The sequence below is a fragment of the Myotis daubentonii genome, chromosome 1 (assembly GCF_963259705.1).
Source record: "Myotis daubentonii chromosome 1, mMyoDau2.1, whole genome shotgun sequence".
In the NCBI taxonomy this organism is placed as follows: Eukaryota; Metazoa; Chordata; class Mammalia; order Chiroptera; family Vespertilionidae; genus Myotis; species Myotis daubentonii.
In genome coordinates this window covers 93,719,062-93,737,914 of record NC_081840.1, presented here as the reverse complement: position 1 = coordinate 93,737,914, position 18,853 = coordinate 93,719,062, and the positions used below count along the sequence as shown (strand labels likewise).

Below are 18,853 nucleotides of genomic sequence, written 5' to 3'. Positions count from 1 at the left end.
TCACACTCAAGGCAGGGTCGATGGGGAGATTGCGGCGCCACCCCGTCATGCACAGAGCAGGGCCAATCATGGAGTTGGGGAGCTGCCCCCTGTCACGCACAGAGCAGGGCGCATCAGGGGGGTTGGGGCTCCTTACCCTGTCACGTACAGAGCAGGGCGGATCAGGGGGTTTTGGCGTCACCCTCTATCACCCACAGAGCAGGGCTGATCAGGGGATTGGGGTGCCACCACTGTCACATTCAGGGCAGGGCCGATGGGGAGGTTATGGCTCTACCCCATCACACACAGAGCAGGGCCCGTGGAGGGGGGGTTGGGGCGCTGCCCTCTATCACCCACAGAGCAGGGCCGATCAGGGGGTTGGGGCGCCACCACTCTCACACTCAGGGCAGGGCCGATGGGGAGGTTATGGCTCTACCCCGTCACACACAGAGCGGGCCCGTGGGGGGGGGTTGGGGCGCCGCACCCTGTCACACACAGAGCAGGGCTGATCAGGGGGATGGGGAGCTCCCCCGTATCAGGCACAGAGCAGGGCTGATCAGGAGGTTGGGGCACCTTCCCCTGTCACAAACAGAGCAGGGCGGATAGGGAGGTTGTGGCCCCGCCCCCTGTCACACACAGAGCTGCAGGGTGATCAGGGGGTTTGGGCACTGCCCCCTGTCACACTGATCCCGGTGCCAGGAGGCCTCACGGCTCCGCTGATCCCGGTGCTGGGAGGCATATTACCCTTTTACTATATAGAATAGAGGCCTGGTGCTGGTTTGCCCTGAAGGGTGTCCTGGATCAGGGTGGGGGTCCCCGCTGGGGTGCCTGGCCAGCCTGGGTGAGGGGATGATGGCTGTTTGCAGCTGGTCACACACCCTTCAGGGTGGGGGTCCCCACTGGGGTGCCTGGCCAGCCTGGGTGAGGGGATGATGGCTGTTTGCAGCTGGTCACACCCCTTCAGGGTGGGGGTCCCCACTGGGGTGCCTGGACAGTCTGGGTGAGGGGCTGAGGGCTGTTTTCAGGCTGGCGGGTGACTGACGCTCCCAACTGCTCCTTTTTTTCTTTTCTTTTTTTTATTCTGGGTCAGCTTTAGCTTTGGCTCCAGCTCTGAGGCCTCTACTGCTAAAAGCAGGTATCTGGTTTGTTTGGGTTCTATAGTCGAAACACCGTATCAACTCCAGCTCTGAGATCCCGGCTGGCTGAAAGCAGGTTTCTGGGGTTTTGTTTAGCTTCTATATTTGTAACTATGTTTCAAACTGCAAGCTCAGAGGCCGGCAAGACAGGCGGGGAACGTTGGTTTCCTCCGTCACTGAAGCAAGCAAGCCTCATGTTAGCTTCAAGCTGCCGGCCGCCATCTTGGCTGGCAGTTAATTTGCATATCTCGCTGATTAGCCAATGGGAAGGGTAGCGGATGTACGCCAATTACCATGTTTCTCTTTTATTAGATAGGATATATAATATTTGGTGCACGAACATACAAGTTCTGGTACAGTAATTTATTATCCCATTGTATAAATCAGAAAACTGAGGCATCAGGAGGATTAAAAACATGCAGAGTAAGTAACATTAGTGACTAGTAAGTGACTGTGTCAGGATATAAATCTAGATCTGATTCCAAAGGAAAGTTATGCCTTCAAGATATACCACTCTGTACTCAATTTTAATACTATGCTTCCTTTAGCATCTATTTGCTTGTAACCTGGGGTCCATAGCTACACCTACCAAATGCCATAAGGGCAAATTTTGTGGATGTGCATTTTTCTGGGAAAGGGGCAGCTTTCATTTACTTCCCAAAATCCCTATGTGACCAAAGCCCATTGCTTTTGTGTTCTTTTCCCTGCCTCTTTCCTTGCTGGTGACATCTGTCCCCTTTTGCCACTGCTAAGGATTATAGGTGGTGCAGCTCCTCTGCCCACTTTGAACACGTTGTTTGGACTTAGAAACCAGATGACAGAGAGTAGAGGAATGGGAAGATGTGGATTCCAGATCTGGATCCTGGCCAAGCATCATGAGGCTGCTGAAAGGAGCAAATAATCCTACCCCTACCCATTATCTAAGCACTTAACGGTGCACGGCATGTCCACGTGCTCAATAAGGTCAACAGGGGAAGTTATAAAAAGAAACTATTACTTTATCCACAGGTTTTTAATTGCATTGTTTTTGCCCCATTCAGCAACTTATTTTTCTTGACAAAGTTATTTAAGAGTTTTTTCAGTATACAGATGTTTCTCAACTTATGATGGTGCTACATCCCAATAAACCCATTGTAACTTGAAAATATCCTGTCAAAAATGCCGAACATCATAGCTTAGCCTTACCTACCTTAAACATGCTTAGAACATACACAATAAATACACTGTAGAGTATCAGTTGTGTCCCCGTGTGATATCCTGGCTGACCGTGACTATGGCTCACTGCCTAGCATCACAAGAGAACATCATACTGCATATCACTAGCCTGGTTTTGAAAAGATTTGAATTCAAAATTAAAAGTACAGTTTCTCCTTGAATGTGTACTACTTTTGTACTATCATAAAGTAAAAAAGTCTTGAAATGAACCATCATAATTCAGGAACTATTTGTATTCTTACTTCAAGTAAGCTATTATCCAATCCAATTCATTCATGTGGTATTTCTACCCACTCAGACATCAGCTAGATGAGGATGTTTCAAATTGAGCTCCTGGGAGTCCTGAGGCCCCTAGAGTTTGGGCTGTGAGTTTTCCTCTCTCCTAATCAAAGTAACTCTGCTTTTATCTATTTTGTATATTAAGGAAGAAAGGAGTACCCTCGGTTGAAACCAATGTTGTACTCACAATATGATAATGGGTGAAAATAAGTGAAATAAAAACCTTATGTAAGGCCCTGGCTGGTTCTGCTCAGTGGAACCCAGACTGGAGGGTTCCGGGTTCAATTTCAGTCAAGGACACGTGCCCTGGTTATGGGCTCGAACCCCAGGGGAGGGGGGCGGGGGCGTGCACAGGGCAGCCGAATGATGGTTCTCTCTTGTCATTGATGTTTCTCTCTCCCTCTCCCTTCCTCTCTGAAATCAATAAAAATATATCTAAAACATGCACACACACACACACACACACACACACACACACACACACACACACACAAGACCTTAGGTAAGAAAGCTGATCAGCCCTGGCCGTTATGGCTCAGTTGACTGGATGGCCACAGTTTGATTCCTGGGGAGGGCACCTGCCCAGGTTGCATGCTTGATCCTCAGTAGGGGGCGTGCAAGAGGCAGCTGGTTGATGGGCTGCTCTCATATCAATATTTCTCTCTCCTCCTTCCCCCACCTCTCAAAATCAATAAAAATATTTAAAATGCAGCAAGAACACTGTGCAAATATCTCTCCTCAAGACTTCATTTTACTTGGCCTCTCAGCAGCTTTAAAAAATAAAAAAAAAATTAAAAAGCTGACCAAGCCCTAGCCGGTGTTTGTCAGTGGTTAGAGCAGCAGACTGCGGACCGAAGGGTCTCAGGTTTGATTCCAGTCAAGGGCAAGTACCTGGATTGTAATTGCCCCAGGGCAAGTGCCAGAGGCAACCCATCGATATGCCTCTTTCTCACATCCATGCTTCTCTTTCACTCTCTAAAAACCAATGGAAAAAATATCCTCAGGGGAGGATTAACCAAAAAATAAAATAAATAAAAGAAAGCTGATCGAGTCACACACTCGAACTACAAAACATCCAGATTCCTAGAATATACGCCAAACATTTAAACGGCAAAGTGATCACAGTCTTGCATCATGTACTGACAAACCACACAACAAAAGCTAACAAACAATATCCCAATAACTCAGAATTTCTTTCTGAGACCTATGTTTGGGAAAAGGTAAACCACTGATGACATTGGGAATTCAGTAAAGAAAACAACATAGCTCTCAATTCCAGATGACATCTGGGGTCAAGTACAGATTCAGGCCTGTCTTCTCCCCTTCTGTGTCTGGGACAGCTTTCTTCTCCCTCCTGCCTGCAGGAACTTTTCAAGCAATGCATACTGAGGAGAAATATCCCAATCCTCCCCTCCCCCTCAACCCAGTCAAAACTCTCAATTTACAATGATACTTAAGCACCTCCTTTCCTAAGGCAATGAAGAAAATGCAAGCATTTTAAGGGATAGTGGGAAAGTTTAGGATAAAGGCATAAAGGAGTTTCTGCTTAGTCCTCAGCTAACCAGAAAAATCAATTTAATAAAAAATGCTTTTACTATTAATATGTCTCAATCATGCACTTAATAGTTTATAAATGGTTAAGGCACATTTCTTGATGATTTTCAAGTACTTCCTCCTCCAAATAAATTATAATAATGTAAGTTACCATTGTTTCATCCTTTGAATCTTTCTTTTTTTTCTGTTTTAAAATATATTTTTATTAATTTCAGGGAGGAAGAGAGATAGATAGAAACATTGATTAAGAGAGAATCATTGATTGGCGGCCTCCTGCATGTCCTTCTAGGGATCAAGCCCGCAACCTGGGCATGTGCCCATGTACAGAGTCAAACCCAGGACCCTTCAGTCTGCAGGCTGATGCTCTAGCCACTGAGCCAAACCAGCTTTCTTAGAATTTTTTTAATGGCAACGTGGAAGGAGAGCCATCTGGTTTTTTTACTCTGACTATACTGCAGCCAAGATGCTTTACTCAGAGAAATATCAGAGAAACAATGGTTCACATACCAAGCCTTGGCATAACTGCTCCCAGAAACTGCTCATCTTCTTGGAAGTGGTTTTCTTGTAAGGATTCCAGCAATTTCTGCAAGACATCTTGGGGCACTTTGCAGCCAGTGCCCTTCAGTTCAGTAAATCTTGTTAATCGGAAGCTCTTGTCCAATTCATAACTTTCCGGGTTAAAAGACTCCCGTGTAGACATGGCTCTTGGGCGTACACACCTCACAGCTGGGCTCCTCTCCTCCCTCTCTTAGTCCACTGGTTTCTTCACAGATACACCTGAGTATCATCAAAACACAAAGACACCATTAAAAGGTTTCTCACTAGTATCTGCCAAGAATCAAGTGAATACATGAAAGTGAAAAGTAAATGTGAAAAGGACTGAAATCAGTAAGACCGCCGGGAAATGATGATCAGAGGCTATAACAGTTCAGTCACAGTGAGGCATAAACCAATTTTTTTAAAGTGACTATACCATCACAAGCATTTCTCTCTATATAAAAGCCTAATATGCAAAGTGTCCCCTCGGGAGTTCGATTGCTTGCTATGATGTGCGCTGACCACCAGGGGGTGGTGTGGAATGAACAGAGGCCCAGGCTGGCAGACCCTAGGGACCCTACCTGTGCAAATTTCATGCACTGGGCCTCTAGTCTTCTACATAAGATCTAATATTTGTGGCTCTGAGGGGCAGCAAGACCCCCTCTGAAGAAGGAACTACGGGCCAGCTGGTTAACATGACACAGTGCCATCTTGAAAAGTCACAAATGCTTCTAGTGCAGCGGTGGGCAAACTTTTTGACTCGAGGGCCACAATGGGTTCTTAAACTGGACCGGAGGGCCGGAACAAAAGCATGGATGGAGTGTGTGTGTGAACTAATATAAATTCAAAGTAAACATCATTACATAAAAGGGTACGGTCTTTTTTTTTTTTTTAGTTTTATTCATTTCAAACAGGCCGGATCCGGCCTGCGGGCCGTAGTTTGCCCACGGCTGTTCTAGTGGGAAGCATTATGAGAAAACATCTAGTCACTTCATCTGTCAACCCAGAAGCACTGTGATTTAGAAATTAGATGTTCTGCTAAAGTGACTTTTCTGGAAAACTTTTCTGATATCTTTGCTGTATCACATAGAAAAATAAAGCACCTACTAAATACTTGGCAGGAAAAGGACACTGATGAAAAGGCAGTTGATGAAATTCTTCATGATGCTAAATTCAACTTTAGAAAACTGAGCCAGAAGTATACAACACGATCCAAAACTAATAGGTAGTCTCACTAAAGAACACAACTTGAAAAATGGAATGACTGTTTAACACAACAAGGTTAAAGGGTGGCATAAAGTTTCAATGCAGTGCTAGTTCCTAGAAAGCAAACATCTGCTCAACACACTTGTACACACACATCATTGACAAAATATGCTACTGCATACTGTCACTGCAGAACTAAAATGATCACTTATGCTGTACTAAATCACGAGTACCTGGTACCACTGCAAGTTTCTGGAACACGCACTTCCGAGTTTGAAACCTTTGGGGCTACACCAAAAGCTCGCATGTGTTCTCAGAGTTTACAAACCTCCAGACTGATATTTTATTGGGCATAGAATTACAGACACCCAAAGTTACAGGGTCAGTTTCCCTTATAAAATAGATGATCAAGAACATAATTCCCATTTATAGAGTTTTCAACCCCCTGGGAAGGACACCACATTTAAATAAATCTCACAAAGCCCGAGTTTGGGCAGTAATCCAAACCGTCTTTACAAAAACATAACTGGGGTGAGCAAGAAGTGTGGTTTGAAAGCTACAACCGTGCAACTTTCCAAGAAAACCACCTGTCCAAAAGGAGGACGGCAGGAGAGCAAAAAGCAAGTGGCCAAGATGGAACTTTGAAGCCATTTGAGAGTTAGAAAAGTCCATCAGCACGTTGACTTGAAAGAGTCTGGAACAAAAACAAGTCCTTTCCTCTCAAAATGCTTCGCATTTAACACAGCGACAGGCCTACCAAGAACAACAAAAAAAACCAACTCACGAGGCGTCCAGTTATTTTCCTACTCTAATCCCTATTCAAAGAAAAAAAACAAAAAACAGGCGGGGAGAGGAATTTGGACTTTTGGGGACTAAAGTTCCTTTAAAACATAATTTATACCTTGCAAGATTTTTAAAGTGGAAAAAGCCTAAGACACCAGAAGTCCCTAAGGCACTCGGGAGTTTTAAAGTTCCAAATGGCACTAGAGACACCAATCACAGTCACATCAGAACCTTAAAGAGACACATTCTCGTACTTTGGGGAAGGGCGTGGGGAAGGCGGGCTGCTTCGGAAAACAGGCAATAAGTGGAGGCGAGGGGGAGAGGGAATGTGCATATGTGCAAAGTAAGAGTTAGTCAACTCCAAGCCCAGAGCCGCCTGTTTACACCTTTAAAACAATAACATGAAAAAAAAAATAACATGAATATTTAAAGTAAGGTTAACTCTTTCCTTCCCGGGCGACGTTTACATTTCTTTGAACCAGATGGCGAGGCGGGCGGCAGGGCTGAGGGACCACAGCCAGCGCGGGGAGAGGGTGCAGCCGCTGCCGATACCCACCTACCTCCGAGCCCCTAAGCCCAGGGCACCAACAATGGAGGGGACGCGGCGACGCGGGCGCGCCGACCAGGCGCTCGCCGTGAAACACACATGGAAGCCGCCGGAGCACGGAACCCCGGGACACCTGGACTCTCAGGCTGTTGCTTTGAAAGGCCAGCCGGGCCCGGGCTCTTTGTGCGGCGCGGCGGGCTGGCCGCGGCCGGGGGAGGCAGCGCGGTGTCGCTGGCGGGGCCATGCCCGCACGCCCGTCCTCCCGACCGCGGCGACGGCGGGAAGCGCGCGCGGCCCACTGGCCACGGCGGGGCGAGCGCGGCGGGACCTCTGCCAGCTGGCCGGCCCGCGCCCGGCCGGGAGGCCAGGTTCAGTCGGCGGCCGCAGGCCGGAGGGCGCACGCGGGGGGGCGGGGAGGCGCCGCGCCAGGGGACCGGCCTAGGTTCTCCCGCCGCGCGCGCGGGCCGCCGCCGCTGCCGCCGCACAAAAATGTCGGCGGGCGAAAAAATTAACCCCTGCCTCGCCGCCGCCGCCCTCCCCCTCCACTCCTCCCCCGCCCTCTCTCCCTCCCTCCTTCCCCGGCCCCGCGCGGCGGCTGCGGCGGCGGCGCGGGCGGTGCTTCATTTTTAAAGCGGCCCCACCAAGCCCTGGCTCGGCCCCTCTGCAGGCAGCGCTCGCGCGCGCCGCCGTGCACGGCTCCCGACAGCCCGGGCGGCCCGGAGGGGGATCCGCACGGCCGCCCGGGGCCTGCGGACCAATATTCCCCTTTAAGCCTGGTGTCGCGCCCCCCCTCCCCGAGCCGGGCACTTACCGGTTCGCTTTGCGCCCTCCGCCTCCTCCCGAAAACGGGCCGCCGCCGCTCCCACAATGCACCGGGCGCGCCGAGCTCCCTTAAGCGTCGCCTGAATAAAAATGCCGCTCCCGGCGGCGGCGCGGAGGGCGGGAGAGTCCGGGCCGCGCTGGGCGCCGCGAAGGCTCGGCTCGGCTCCGCGGGCCCCTGCGGGGAACGGGGCAGCCGTGCGCCGCCCCAAGGGGCCTTTAAGGGCCGTCTACCTCCCTTTAAGAGGCGGCGGGCCGCGGCCGGAGCGGCTCCGTGGCTGCGTGCGGCCCGGGAAGGGGGCGGGGGCGCGGTGCAGGCCGGAGCGCGGCAATGATTGGTCTCGGGGGAGGGGTGGGGGGTTGCAGAGGCGAGGAGCGGTGGCATCCGTTGCATGATGCAAAGAGGATGGGTTTCAGAAGTTGCGACTTGCATTGGCAGCAGCCTTTGGCGCCCAGGCCACCGGCTTTTCCTCGCCCCGCAGAAAGGGCTCGGAATGTTTTCCAAATCCTGGCGGGGCTCCGCCGCGCGGCGCGACGCGGGACGCTGGACCTGCTCCCCGCGCGCGCACGGCGCGTGGCGCTGGCAGACAATGACCGCGGAGACCATTTGAAAAAGAGTGGGAGCAGAGGAAAAGGCGCCTCTGCCGCGGCGGAGGGCTTACAATCACCCACGGCGTGTGGATGACCAGCGACTTCGTCGGCTCTCCTATTGTTCAGCCTGGCTCGGGTGTTAGTATGAGCCTTAGTGAACATGTAAGCGTCCTGCAAAGTTTCTTGAACTTTTCAGGTGGTGGGAGGAAATCCGAGCTTAAGGTTCCCCAGTCATATTGTTTACTCTTCACACATCCGAGTAAACATGGCAGGCTAATGCTGTATGTGTTTGAACTGACAGGGATAGGAGAGCTGCAGCTTGTGAAGTTAACTTGTCCAGGTTTTCGACTTTCTACCGCATTGCTGACTAAAGCCAAGCACAGTGGTTTCAGACTATATAGTGTAGGGCTTCCCTTAAAACCAACAAGTGTGGACGACCAGACTTCCAGAGTAGTTGGTTCAGCATTTTCGAATGTATTTTGGGGCAGGAATGTTAGGGTAGCAGGAAGATGCTGATAGGTGCTTAGGTTGCCAGTCAGGTTTGTAGGCTATGCAGATGCCCTTTTCCTTCTTTACTTTTATTTTTTTTCTTTATTGATTAAGGTATTACAGATGGATGTCCTTTTCATTCTTAAAATTGCGTTGACAATTACCCAGGATTTCCATCTAGGTGAGGATGCAGAAGTGATGCCGGTGTCAACATAGGAAACAGGCTCCTCTTTTTTGTGTCCTTTCTCTGGGTTCTTTGATGTGATTTGTAGGACTTGTGTATGAACGGCATAACCCTGTGGTTGACAAACCTGGATCACCCGTGAAGTCTCAGATGTACACAATCCCCAGGCACCATTCCAGAATCAGAGCAGGAGAATACAGGTATCTTTCTTTCCTGGTCCCCTCCCTTTAAAATTGATTGTGTGAGGTATTGTGGGGTTTTGGTTTTGTTTGGTTTTTAGCAAAAAAAAAAAAAAAAAAATGCACAACCAAAAAAAAAAAAAAAAGTCACACTAGAAAAACAGGAATCTGGGATTAGGGAAGGTGATGGCAACAGAGGTGATTAGAACTCTGTGAAGATGCATGGGTCATGCTGAGGAGTTCGGTTTTTAGGCCGCAGTCAGCAGATTTTGTCAGATTTGTATTTTACAGGTTTAGTTTATAAAAAGCCTGTGTCACATCTGGGAGGATGCCCTCTCCCGGAGGGAAAAATGGGGCCACATCCCTAATCAGGAGGTAATGGTACTTAGTAGTCAACATGGAGTCCCGGGTATGTGAACTGAAGCAGCAGGAATGCAGAAAAGGGAGGGGATTTGAAGGGATTTCATGTGTAGTTGGAGGATGGAGCATAAGATGACCCTTAGATTTCTATTTTTCGAAGACTGGGTGGTTATTGATGCTACTAATTGAAACAGGAACTGTTGGAAGGCAAACAAGTTTTGGAGTGAGTTCAGCTTTGGAAATGTTGTTTCAGGTGTCTGCTAGATAATCTACCAGTGGTTGGCAAACTGCGGCTCGCGAGCCACATGCGGCTCTTTGGCCCCTTGAATGTGGCTCTTCCACAAAATACCACGTGCGGGCAGGCACGTACAGTGCGATTGAAACTTCGTGGCCCATGCTCAGGAGTTGGTATTTTGTGGAAGAGCCACACTCAAGGGGCCAAAGAGCCGCATGTGGCTCGAGAGCCGCAGTTTGCCTTGGCAATTGGTAAAACAAGGCTTGACTCTCGGGGTGGGGGGTGTGCTCTGTATTTGAGATGCAAATGTAGGTACCATCAGCATGTAAATGTATTTGATGCCTGGAAAAAGGTGAGATTAACCAGTGGAGAGTTGGGGGAGGGGAGACTGTGAGAGACCTTGGATGGAACCCAGCGGAGATTTCACAAATGGAATAGCTGGATGAGCAGGAAGCTGGTCCCTGCTGAGTCAGAGGCTGGCATCCTCAGAACATGCTCATTCCTGCGAGCTTCTCTCCATCCTTGCCCCAGTCAGCCTTCAGGCCAACTGGACTTTTCTGGAAGCTCAAAAATCTTTAGGTACATATTCCTAATGTTCATTATGCTCCCAAAGTCTATACCACACTTTACTGCCCTCAGTAGCAGATGCACCTTGAGAAGAAAATGGATGGTCTCAGAGGAAACCCTCCAGTTTTCCCACCCTGGCCCCAGCCCAGCCCTCTCTGGTCATCAGGGCCAGTGTCATGGGGGGAAGACCACCTCTGTCTGTTTAAGTCTGGTGCCTGCTGTGCTCCAGCAGCCACCCCTCCAACAATAGCTAACTTCTTGTGGACTTGCGATGCACCCCACAGTGTCTTAGGAAGGTCAACTCAGAATCCTCCCAACAGCCTCAGGATAAGATAAGATACTATTATATATTTTACATTCGTGGTGGAGGGAACTAAGGCTTAGCCAGGGGTGGGCAAACTTTTTGACTCGAGGGCCACAATGGGTTCTTAAACTGGACCGGAGGGCCGGAACAAAAGCATGGATGGAGTGTTTGTGTGAACTAATACATGTTAACACTGCTGCTGGTGAAGGAGCGGAGGGGAGAGCAAGAGAACCCTCCGCTCTTTCGGCTCCGCAGGCCGGATAGAACAGCCGAACGGGCCGGATCTGGTCTGCGGGCCGTAGTTTGCCCACGGCTGGCTTAGACCGATTGAGTAACTTACCCAATGTTACGGTCTTACTTTGGGTCCCTCCAAGGCACACCTTGAGATGAGGTTTTGGGGGGAGGGAGTGTATTTGGGAGGTGATCTCAGGAAGCACAAGTCAAGAAGTGGACAAAAGGAGATAGGGAGGGAGAAAGCCAGAAAGAAGGTAAATGAGTGGGTTTCTTCTGTGGGCAGCAGGGTTCAGTTGGCACCTCTGAAAAACTGTACGGAACCTCCTTTGATGGGCAGAATAACGCCACCACACTCCACCCCCCCCACCCCCCGCCCCGCCCCAAAGATGTCTATGTCCCAATTTCTGGAACCTGTGAACATGTTATGTTACAAAGTAAAGAGGAATTCAGGTTGCACGTGCAATTAAGTTTGCTAATTATTTAATTAAAAGAGATTATCCTAGAATATCTGGGAGGACCCAATGTAATCACAAGGGTCCTTCTTAGTGAAAGATGGAGTCGAAAGAGAACCAGAGAGATGGTGGTGTGAGAAGGGTTCAGTCCAATGTTGCTGGCTATGAAGATGGAATAAGGGGCCACAATCAGGGAAAACAGGAGTCTTCTGGAAGCTGGAAAAGGTAAGGAAACAAGATTTTCCTCTAGAGCAGTGGTTCTCAACCTTCCTAATGCCGTGACCCTTTAATACAGTTCCTCATGTTGTGGTGACCCCAATTTCATTGTTACAAATTGAACATAATTAAAGCATAGTGATTAATCACAAAAACAATATGTAATTATATATGTGTTTTCCGATGGTCTTAGGCGACCCCTGTGAAAGGGTCGTTTGGTTGAGAACTGCTGCTCTAGAGCTTCCAGAAAGGAATGCACCTTGATCAAGGTGCTGCTGGCACCTTGATCTTAGCTGAGTGAGATCCATGTCAGTCTTTGGGTTCACAAAACTGTCAGATCATAAATGTGTGTTGTTTCAAACCACAGAGTTTGTGGTAATTTTTCACAGCAGCAATAGAAAACATATGCACTCCCTTAAAATCGTGCCACTGGCAGACAAGGAGGTGGAGGTGCTTATCCATTGACCCATCCTTCTGTGGCTAAGGATTGTTCCTGTCTTTCATGGGACTAGGGGAGACAGACTTCCTGGCCAGTGGAGCAGCCCTGAATACCAGAAAGGCGGTGGATTGAAGTGGGATGCTGTCAGTGGGCTGGAAACGGTTCCCAAGCTTCAGGTGAACTCAGAGGTGGACCAGGCATCCATAGTGTCAACAGCCTCTGCCACAGCACCCAGCTGTAAGCAGCCAAGCCAGGATTTAAACTGGGCTGCGTCTACTTGGAGCCCACGTGCCTAACCCAGAGGACTTTCCTGCAACACCCGAGGCCATTCAGTGTCCCTCTTCTTTGTGAAATTCTCTGGGTTTGATGTTAGCTCTTCTCTCATTCTCCCTCAAACCTTTTTGGCTACATCTTATTCAGTTTTGATATGTCCTCTTTCAGTGTCTGACTCCTATCCATACACCCCAGCACTGATGTTCATCAGGTTGTCTTTGACTTTCTCATACTCTTCCTTCTGGAGCCATGCTGTCCAATAAATACGGTAAGCCACCCCCACAAGTGGCTATCAAATGCTTAGAATGTCAACTGAGATGTTCTCTCAATGGAAAAAATGCAAAAAAAAAAGAAAAGAAAAATTATCTCAATAGCATTTATATTGATTCATCTTGAAATGTAATATTTTAGATATGTTGGATTATATAAAACTAGAGGCCTGGTGCACAAAATTCGTGCACTGGGGGGGTGGGGTTCCCTCAGCCCAGCCTGCCCCTCAGTCCAGGAGCCTTCAGTGGATGTCCTACTGACGGCCACCGTCTGGCAGCAGAGGCTCGGAGCAGGCGTCCTGTGTGTGTGTGTGTGTGTGTGTGTGTGTGTGTGTTTCTGCTGGGGGCCTGCCCCCAGCCACACTGTGGAGGCTTGGAGCAGGCACCCCTTTCTGTTGATCTCTCAGGCTCCTGGCCTCCACTGCGTGTTGTACTCTCCCTTGAGCTGTGGCCAGGGTGGGGTGCTGCCTACAGGCTGCGCTTTCCTGCTCTGGGATCACCGTGGCAACCCAGGGGCAGGCCTTGCTGGGTGCTGTGTACAGGCCGCACTTTCCTGCTCGACAATCGCTGGATCGCCAGGGCACTCGGGGTCAGGCCCAGCTGGGTGCTGCCTGTGGGTGGCACTTTCCTGCTTTCTAATCGCCATGGGGTCCTGGCTTGGGGCGGAGCTTAGGCGCATGGGGCTTAGGCAGCACATGGGGGTCCCGGCTGGGGGCGGGGATTAGGTGGCACACAGGGTCCGGCTGGGGGCGGGGCTTAGCACACCAGGGTCCCAGCTGGGGGCGGGGCTTAGGCGGCACATAGGGGTCCTGGCTGGAGGCGGAGCTTAGGCGGTGCAAAAGCGCCACCTAAGCCCCTCCACCCAGGGCTGCACACAGGGCACAGATGGCGGCTCGCGCTGTCCCGCCCTGCCTGCAGTATGCAAATTAGCTGCCATCTTTGTTGGAGGATAATTTGCATATCGCGCTGATTAGCCAATGGGAGGTGTAGCGAAGGTACGGTCAATTACCCTCTTTATCTATTATTAGATAGCATACATTATTGATTTCATCTATGTCTTTTTTTTGTCATCTACATCTTTTTACCTTTTTTTTAACATGACCACTTGAACATTAACATGGTGGCTCACTGAATATTTCTGCTTGGCAGCACTGCTCTAGAGAAGCCCCGAGCCCCACACTCAGGCATTCAAGCACTTACATGAGTGTTCCACAAACACTTCAAATGCAGCATGTTGCAGACCAAAATAATCATTTTCCTTTAAACCCTGCCCTGCTCTCCCAATCGACTTTCTCTCCATTTACTGTCCTGGTGCATAGACAGTTATCTGCTGTGCTGCCCATTCTAGAACCCTGGAGTTTGTCCCCAACTCCTTCCTTTTCCCAGTCATTACTATTAGTCAATTCTACCTCCTGAATGTTTTTATATCCAGACCCTCCCCTCACTCCCACTGTTGCTGTCTTTGTTCATTATCTCATTGCTCACCTTGACTATTGTGCAAGTATCTTAGTTTGTGGTCTTATTTGTGTGACGTTTATTTGTTTCCATTCAGTGCAAAGTGATTAACTGCCAAAATATCTATCCAAGGCAAACCTGATGGTGTTCTTTGGCTGCTTAAAATCTTTACATGGCTTCCATTGCTTCCGATTCTGTTTCTCAAAATATGGTACTCATGGTTGTGCACAGGTGACTTTAGTGAGTACATGGAAGAACATTTTATTTTGATACTTATGTGTTCATTTCAACACAAATTATAAAGATATAACTAACATCTAAGACCTGTGATTTAATCAACAATATTCTGTAGGACAAAAAGTGAGTCAAGATTTTAAAGAAATGGTAGCACAGGCTAAAGTTATAGTATTGGTCAAGTAAATAAATTTCAGACTCCTTAATATGGTTTGAAAAAAATAAACTTTCATGATCCAGTTTCTACTTTTCCTCTCTGATTTAGTCTCTAGAAAGTGCCCTCTTCCTAATCATTAGCCATACAGCCATACTGAGCCACTTACAGATTTCCAGGCTCACCTTCTGTTTTTCTGCTTATTCTGCAAGTACAATTCCTTTGCTTATACCACTTTATCCCTGTTTCTGGCAAATTATAAGTAAACCTATTCAAGATTCCAATCAAGAGTCTTCTCGTCAGCCTGGCTGGTGTGGTTCAGTGGTTGAGCATCGACTTATGAACCAGGCAGTTATGGTTTGATTCCCAGTCAGGGCCTATGCAGGCTTGATCCTGAGTATTGGGCATGCAGGAAGCATCTGATCAATGATTCTCATCATTGATATTTCTATCTCTCCCTCTTCCTTCCTCTACAAAATCAATAAATATCCTATATAATAAAAGGCTAACATGCAAATCGACCAAACGGTGGAACGACTGGTCGCTATGACACGCACTGACCACCAGAAGGCAGACGCTCAATGCAGGAGCTGCCCCCTGGTGGTTAGTGCACTCCCATAAGGGGAGCATCACTCAGCCAGAAGCCCTGAGCCGGTTTCATGGTTGGTGAGTGCAGCGGCAGTGGCGGGAGCCTCTCCCACCTCCACAGCAGTGCTAAGGATGTCCAACTGACAGCCTAGGCCTGCCAGTTGGACATCCCTCAAGGGCTCCCGGACTGCGAGAGAGTGCCGGCCGGTCTGAGGGCCCCCCCACCCCTGCCGAAGTGCACAAATTTCGTGCACCGGGCCTCTAGTATATATTCTAATAATAAAAGGCCAAGAGCTGTCACGACTGAAACGACCAAACGACCAGTCACCATGAGGGGACCCCCGCTTGGATCGGGGGTGTGGCTGACCTTCAAAGCACTGGCGGCCCCTAGCCCAGGGAGGCCTCCTAGCCGCGCGTGCCCAAGTCTGTTCTGGACCTAGGGCCGCGCTCTCCCTGCGAATGACTCAGAAGCCGCCAGTGTCTAACTGCTAGTCTCTTGGGAGGTGGGAGTGCGTCCACCGAAAAGCAGGACCATCGAGCCGTTCATAGTCTCAGTACAGGTACAGGTCCGTGGCTGAGGGGGTGGAGGCCAGACCAAAATAAAACGGCAGAAACACCCTGCCCACCTCAGCAGGTGCAACTGCAGTCCACACAGGCCTGGGCAGTGTAGAAAGCTCTGTCTTCTCCTGGGTCCTGTGCTGGCACCACTGCCTCGCTCACCCTCAAGCTCCCCTGAGTCCTGACAGTGAAGTGTGTAGGGCATCCTGAAGGAGTGTGCCATTCTGGGTGCTGTTGCCCAAAGACACTCTTTGAGATGAATACAGAGCCACATCTCACTTCCCACGAGACTGGAAGAACCATGTAAAAGGAATTCGACTAAAGCTTTCCACATCTCTGTTTATTCTTTTGAATCCATAAAATAACCTTAACAAAAGCATTCGGGCCACCTAAGAGAGAATGCACTTTCTGGCCAGAGCATGCAGGATTCTTTTGCCCAACAGGTTCAAGGAAGCAGAGAGCTGGCACAGTGGAAATGGCCCTGGTACCCTATGAGGAGACCGTGGGAATGGGGTTGTAGAAATTCCACGAGCCTCTTGCCACCTTCTCCTTTGCAAACCACACAATCCAGATCCGCCAGGACTGGAGGCAACTGGGAGTCGCAGCCGTGGTTTGGGACGCGGTAAGCAAATCCTGGGGGGGCTCTGAAAGCATCTGCAATTGATTATAAGACTGGTCTTTATTTAAAAAGAAATATTTGTTGAGATATAATTCATATACTGTACATGTCACCTAAAGTGTACAATGAACTTGTTTTTTTAAAGTAAATTCAGAGTGGTACAACCATCACCATGCTAAATTTTTAAGTATTTTCATAACCCCATCCCCTCCAAAAAAAAACCTTCTAACCACTAGAATCACTTTCCTGATCATCTCCCCCAAAATAAGTTGCATTTTAAGGGTGGGAAAGGAAAGTTGAGGGAAGTTAAAATACTGCACAAAGGATATTGTAAAATGACAAAGCCCAAAGTGAAGATCATGTGGTTTTTTTAAAAATATTTTTTTATTGATTTCAGAGAGGGAGAGAGAGATAGAAACATCAATGATAAGAATCACTGATCAGCTGCCTCCTGCAGGCCCCCTACTGGGGATTGAGCCCGCAACCCAGGCATGTGCCCCTGACCAGAATTGAACCTGGGACCCTTCAGTCCACAGGCCAATGCTCTCTCCATTAAACCAAACCAGCCAGGGCTATGTGTTTTCTTTAAGTTCTGTGTGGTTGTAATGGTCCCCAAATCTATACTAATAAAAGGGGAATATGCTAATTAGAGTGGTCATCTTCCGGATGTCCTTCCAGACAAAGCCACAGCGGCTGCAAGAGCCAAGGCTCAGGCAGCTGTGGGCAGCTGCGAAGGGCTGAGGCTCAGGCCAGCAGTGGCAGCAGCAGTGGGGTAATGGGGGCGGTGCCTTGCCCTGATCTGCCAGGTTGCCTCCCACAGAAGGAGACCAGACTGGGGGCCGAGGCAGAGGCAGTTAGGGGTGATCAGGCCAGCAGGGGAGCAAGTTAGAGTTGATCAGGCCGGCAGGGGGGCAAGGTAGGAGCTATTGGGCTGGCAGGCAGAGGCAGTTAGGGGCAATCAGGTAGGTAGGCAGAGGGGTTAGGGGCGATCAGGCAGGCAGGCAGGCAAGCGGTTAGGAGCCAGCGGTCCCGGATTGCGAGAGGGATCCCAGATTGGAGAGGGTGCAGGCCGGGCTGAGGACCCCCCATCCCCTGCACAAATTTCATGTACCAGGCCTCTAGTCTATCCTATCTAATAATAGAGAAACATGGTAATTAACCGTAACTTCGCTACCCTTCCCATTGGCCAATCAGCGAGATATGCAAATTAACTGCCAGCCAAGATGGTGGCCGGCAGCCAGACAGCTGAGGCGAACATGAGGCTTGCTTACTCCAGTGATAGAGGAAGCCAAGGTTCCCCGCCTGCCGCAGCTCAGCTCTGAGCTCTGGATGAAACAATGTTGCAATTATAGAACGTAAACAAACCCCAGAAACCTGCTTTCAGCCAGCGCGGCCTCAAAGTTTAGAGGGGCCAGTGATGGCAACAGAGGTTCAATTATAGAATCTAAACAAACCCAGGTACCTGCTTTCAGCCGGCAACGGCCTCAGAGCTGGAGCCGGCTCTCAGCTCCAGTGACAGCTATAGAAGGTAAATAAATCCCAGAATAAAAAAAGAAAAAGAAAAAAGGAGAGGCTGGGAGCTTCAGTCACCCGCCAGCCTGAAAACAGCCCTCAGCCCCTCACCCAGACTGGCCAGGCACCACAGTGGGGACCCCCACCCTGAAGGGGGTGTGACCAGCTGCAAACAGCCATCATCCCATCATCCAGGCTGGACAGGCACCCAAGCAGGACCCCCACCCTGATCTGGGACACCCTTGAGGGCAAACCAGCCGGCCCCCACCCGTGCACCAGGCCTCTATCCTATATAGTAAAAGGGTAATATGGAAACTGACCCTAACAGCAGAAGGACTGGGAAGGACTGATCACTATGACACACACTGACCACCAGGGGGCAGACGCTCAATGCAGGAGCTGCCCTCTGGTGGTCAGGGCGCTCTCACATGGGAGGAGCTCTGCTCAGCCACAAGCCAGGCACATGGCTGCCAGTACAGCCGTGGTGGTGGGAGCCTCTCCTGCCTCCTCAGCAGCGCTAAGGATGTCCGACTGCAGTTTAGGCCTGCTCTCTACTGGCAAGTGGACATCCCCCGAGGGCTGCCGGGCTGCCAGAGGGATGTCTGATTGCCATCTTAGGCCCAATCCCCTGGGGAGCGGGCCTAAGCCAGCAGGTGATCATCCCCTGAGGGGTCCCAGACTGTGAGAGGGCACAGGCCGGGCTAAGGGACCCCTCCCCATCCCCCCCGAGTGCACAAATTTTTTTGCACTGGGCCTCTAGTATATATATATAAGCCTAAGGACTAGCTGTTGGTCTGGTAGCTATGATATTCAGTGACCACCAGGGGGCAGACACTCTGACCAGCAGTTATGACATGCACTGACCACCAGGGGGCAGATGATCAAC

At 49.8% G+C, this 18,853-nt stretch overlaps 1 protein-coding gene and 1 long non-coding RNA gene across 12 annotated transcripts in view; one reads left to right on the top strand and one right to left on the bottom strand.

Moving 5' to 3' along the window:
• Nucleotides 1-8,369, bottom strand: part of LOC132242196 (selenide, water dikinase 1) — a 32,605-nt gene extending 24,236 nt beyond the window's left edge. For 2 of the 10 annotated variants that reach the window (XM_059711137.1, XM_059711141.1), the window contains exons 1-2: nucleotides 8,048-8,369; nucleotides 4,671-4,940 (exon numbers count right to left, since the gene is read on the bottom strand). In XM_059711137.1, the coding sequence (XP_059567120.1) occupies nucleotides 4,671-4,863 (193 nt within the window). In that variant the 5' untranslated portion in view covers nucleotides 4,864-4,940; nucleotides 8,048-8,369. Of the gene's footprint in view, nucleotides 1-4,670; nucleotides 4,941-7,245; nucleotides 7,738-8,047 lie in introns of those variants that run through there. The other 8 variants (XM_059711147.1, XM_059711155.1, XM_059711109.1 and 5 more) reach the window with 7 other exon arrangements.
• Nucleotides 8,370-8,400: 31 nt separating this feature from the next.
• On the top strand, nucleotides 8,401-12,914 carry LOC132242266 (uncharacterized). 2 transcript variants are annotated; one of them, XR_009454554.1, is made up of 3 exons: nucleotides 8,401-8,808; nucleotides 9,250-9,519; nucleotides 12,379-12,914. It is a non-coding gene; the product is annotated as an uncharacterized LOC132242266 (long non-coding RNA). The 2 variants fall into 2 exon arrangements; XR_009454555.1 differs by having other exon boundaries at nucleotides 9,250-10,672.
• The last annotated feature ends 5,939 nt before the right edge of the window (nucleotides 12,915-18,853 follow it).